Source organism: Temnothorax curvispinosus, unplaced genomic scaffold, assembly GCF_003070985.1.
Source record: "Temnothorax curvispinosus isolate PA1 unplaced genomic scaffold, ASM307098v1 QBEX01014672.1, whole genome shotgun sequence".
Lineage (NCBI taxonomy): Eukaryota > Metazoa > Arthropoda > Insecta > Hymenoptera > Formicidae > Temnothorax > Temnothorax curvispinosus.
Window position 1 is genome coordinate 2244 of NW_020224452.1, and position 4753 is coordinate 6996.

Below are 4753 nucleotides of genomic sequence, written 5' to 3' on the forward strand. Positions count from 1 at the left end.
GCCCGAGATTACTGAGACGACTTGTCGTGCTCCAAATGTGCGGTTCACTCGATCAACTCCGAACGGTGAGTGTCCAAAAATGTGTGTTTTCGAGTCCACGTTCAAACAGCGAATTCCTCACGGTTCTCCTCGGCTCACGCACCTGCGAATTGCGGCCGGAGCGAGTACTCATAGTTCCAAATAATTGCGGGCAACCCGTGGGCGGGCAGCACGAGTCGGGTGAGTCGCGCAAATATTGACACCTGTCGCGTCCGCCAACGTTTCGCGCGAGTCCCAAATCACGATATCGCAATTACCGACGGTAACTCTAACGATCAGGAGCTTAATGACTAATTGTTTGAGATCGTGAAAAACGGCATCTCGAAAACCGCGTTCGGTTGCATGACAACGCATGCACGCTTGCGACAATGAATATTCGCGTAACATCTCGCATTACAAAAATCGCATCGCTGCAAATTCACAGCATGGATCCTTCCAATATTCGCTTTCAAGAACATTCTGGCAATAACAAAGTCAAGCTAACGGTTCGCAATAACATGGCCTCAAACAAAGGAAGGATACAAGCTGTAAACAATTCTGGCGAAAACATGTAACGATCGTCAAATTGAACCATGACGCAGGCACGGTGACGTAGGTCGCCGAGGGCCAATCACCTTCCCGAAAATGGGTGGAAATTTCTGGAAAGAGCCTCGTTTCGGGAAGTGATAAAAGCCCTTCGCCGTGCCATGCCGCGGCGAGCAGAGTACGCTTTCGTACGGTTTTTTTGCTCGCAACACGTATCGCTATACGACCGCTTTATACACCGCTGAGTTACACCGCTTTCCGCAAGGAAATCTATTCTGCTTGCTATCGCCGCTTGCCATTCTAACGCCTGTGCGTGCTACCGCTTTCTACGTTCTTTCAATCTCTGTAAATACTGTAAATATAGAACATTATAGACTCTTAAATTTGGTTACGTGCTGTGAACTTTCTTGTGGTTGTCCTTCACCTCGCGCCTTCCCGCGCAACCTCGCGCTTCCGAACACTAATATACAATGAATATACGCGAATCAACAACTATATCAATATTATATACATGCGACAAACCACTATATTACAATTATATACATAACGAGCGCCAACCAAAAATTATAAAGAAATTTATATTTGCTGTGTACAATTCTTACATTTTTTTACAATCAAGGTTTTATAAAATAAAAAGAAGAAGAAAAAAAGAAATAAAACTTAAAAAAATTAATTTTGATCGAGAAGTTGATGTGTCTTGAGTCGATATGTATCGCGCTGTCGATATGTATTACTATCACTTTTCCGCGCGAGAGTGGTTGGTTCATTAAGATGTCGGCGAGAGTAGTTGAAGAGACTATACATCGGAGCTCAGGTACCTCCGGGGGGAAGCGGGGCGGGCCGCGCGCACGCGGGGGAAACGCCATAAGAGATGGGCGAAGGGATCGAGGGGAAGGGTATAGGTTCATCGGAGGGGGGGGGAAACTGCGGGAAAAAAATTCCCCACGCGATTTACTAGTAATTGGACAAGTTTTTATTGCTGTCCAATCAGATTTGAAAACAAACTCGAGGCTGTCCAATCAGATGACAGTATTTTGTGGTAACCTGAAAGATGTAAATTCCCTAGGCGGGTGATGGGGAATTTCGCGCCACAACGTTGGCACCGGGGTGGGGGGTAGGGGATCGTCAAACGCGGACGTTCCGAGGGGGCGCTTGGATCGGCGGATCCGCATTATCGACCGCGTTATCGACCGCGTTATCGACCGCGTTATCGGTCGCGCGCGGAAATCCGGCCCGATTCGTCACCGCGTTATCGATCACGTTTAAACTCGTTCGAACGCGTTCAAACTCGTTCAAGGTCGCTCTGCTCGACGTCCCGCGCGGCAGTGTGGGTGAGCGCGCGAAAACGCGTTCGAACGTGTTCAAAGTCGTTATTTTTTTCACAGTCACGATATCCGTTCTTCGTTCTTGTTCGTTTCGGTTTCGATCTTTCTCTACTACGTATCGTAGATGACGCAATCGCGGTGATTGTGGAGTAAGCGGAGTCGGGGGATCTAGGAAGCGCGGGATCGTATCAAGATAGGTACGGATCTGGAAGGAGGGAAAAAGAAAGAGAGAGAACACATAGATGACATATGTAGTTTTATTTTGAGAAAAATAAAATATATATACAAAAGTCGAAACGCGTTTACATTTTTTTGTGCGTATGTGCGTCGTGACATTAGGATTGGAAACAGAGCGCGGTAATCTCGCAGTTAACGATATTGTTAGGATCGAAGAATTCGCTCTTCAGTATCGCAGTTTTAACCGAAGTTCCCGCCTTGATTGCGTTGGCGGCTATCTCCCGATGGCGCGAATACTTCGCGTCGACTTCCTCGGTCGCCGCGCTCAGCGCCGAGACGACGCGATCGACGCAAAGTTGAAGATCGTATAGCGTGAGCAGGGTTTTAAGCGACATCGCCAGACGAGTCGCGTTGGGTAGCTCCATACGTAAGATCGGCAGGTTGTTGATCGATGTGAATTGCAGCGTCAGTCCACCGATCGATATCGTTGAGGGGGGGCGGGTTCCATCGGCGAGGTTGGATTGCAGACACGACAGTATCTCGCGTTTACGTTTGACTAGCCCTTTCCACATATCGAGTGTCAGGAAGACCTCCCGCCTTGTTTGTCTCCCAGAGCAATATCCACGTACAAAGGCGTATAATGTATACTGTACCACGGTGACTTAATCGTGATACCTATGGTTATGTATTTGTAGCCAGTCGTCGTCAGCAGATAACGCGTCGTCAGGATGCGTACCGCAGGCAAGTCAGCGGGCATGTCGGTGGGAGGGTGAGAACTGAACCACCGCGACTCCCGATGATAGTGATGATGATCGTCCGCCGATTCGATCCTTCGTCTTTTGCCGTTGTCGTTCACCTCCAAATCCGTCTCGCGAGGGGAAAGATCCCTCGGCGCGGGTCGATCGGTCAACGTCGACAACATTTCGCGCACACGTTGTAGTAGTATCGTTCGTTTCTGATTTTTTTTCGACGCGTCGTATTCGGCTGACGACGCGTTACTGATGCTTTGGGGAGAACACATCGGTATAAGTAGAAAAGTTCTTACTTATATCGCGCGATGTGTGGTGGGGATTTGCGCGGGTACTCTAGATCCTTCGGTTGGTACGGCGATCGGAAAGCTGAACGCCCGAATCGTCGTCATCGTCCGAATAGCTCGCCAGTGACGTTAAATCGCCGACGCGTACAATTCGATCGAGAAGATCGCGCAACTGTTGCAACAGTTCGGTCTTAGGACAAACGATATTCAACAGCCATAGATCGAATTTACCGGCAGCCGTGACGGTTTTCGTAAATTCGTTGAATCTGTAGAACTGCGTCCGAGTGGTGAAGTACAGATTGTCGTCGACGTATCGGAAAATCGACGTTACGCCGGTCGGTATTCTGGGAAACGTCGCCTCGAAAGCCGTAAATATGCCAACTCTCTTGTTGCATTCGTTTATCTCGCCCACCGAATTACCGTTGAACACTACGAAGGAACGTCCTCTGTGGGTGTTTACCGCTCCGTTGATTATCGTTCGTTCGGGAAATCCGAGTTCTTGCAAGGTCCTCGGCCAACTTGGTCGAAACGTAAATTCCGGATATTGAACCATGTATACCAAATTATCTACGAACACCATGAGATCACCGGACAGGGATTGATAGGCGGCGGTCACGCGCGTGTAATTGTCGTGAAGAAAGCACATGTGATTCGAAAGGGCTAGAGGTCCATTGTACGTCCTACCATCGAGATCGATCGACCAAACGTAACGCTTGTACGAGATGTACATACGATTTTCCAAAATTAATATCCCGTTCACGCGATCAATGGTGCACAGGTCCAGCATTGGCGGCGGTGGCGGTGGCGGCAGCGCCGGCGTCCGCGGGGGCTCGTTCATAACTTTTTCACCGTACAAACGTTGAACGTCGAGAATGTCGGATTTGTCGAGCTTAACCGGATACTGCTTGTCGGGCGTGAACGCAAACATCACCGATGTTCTGCGCTTATTGTGCGCCAATCCGAGAGAGTGGCCGATCTCATGGGTCAGCGTGTAATGCAGGGAGAACTTATCCGCGGGATGTTTACCGACGTGAATATGCCACGGCTTGTCCCCGTCGACGTGTATCTCAGAGACGAACCCCGCTACGTCCGTCAGGAAATGCGCGTGGGCGAGCACGTTACCGGGACTGTCGAATTTGGCCGAGCAATTTGGGCCGTTTACGTCGACATTTGTGTTACCGTGACGTAAAGTTCGAAAAGATATTATAATGTCGGGATTCGTTTCGGAGCGTTCGAACGTCAATGCCGAATGCTGCGTCCACAGGTCAAACGCGGCCTGCGCGGTATTCAAATCGTCCTGAGTCCCTACGGAAAACTTCCACCGCAGGTGAGTCCTCGGCCATTTGGATAGACTCGCTCTCGTTCCGTGTTTTAGGATATCTTGGAAACCACATCGCGGTTTACGCATCAATTGCAGCGTTTGGTTGTCGAGCGTTCCATCGCCGGGCAGACCGTAGTATTGTTGAAATTCATCGATGGCGTTGCGAAAAACGTCGTTTCGTCTCTGAGCTGGAAACGCGTCCACATCTTCGGTCAGATATCCGTATTTCTGCAGGTAATCGATCGTATGTGCGTAATTCTCGTCCGTGGGAGTGATGCACCTCGCGGTGATAAAACACGCGGTTAACGCAATTACGCGCGCGAGCCACAT

At 49.6% G+C, this 4753-nt stretch overlaps 1 protein-coding gene across 1 annotated transcript; it reads right to left on the minus strand.

Annotated features, from left to right (window-relative positions):
• Positions 1-3151: 3151 nt before the first annotated feature.
• LOC112464877 (72 kDa type IV collagenase-like) lies at positions 3152-4753 on the minus strand. Its single transcript, XM_025032135.1, has one exon. It carries the CDS (start codon positions 4751-4753, stop codon positions 3152-3154), a length of 1602 nt encoding a protein of 533 aa, XP_024887903.1.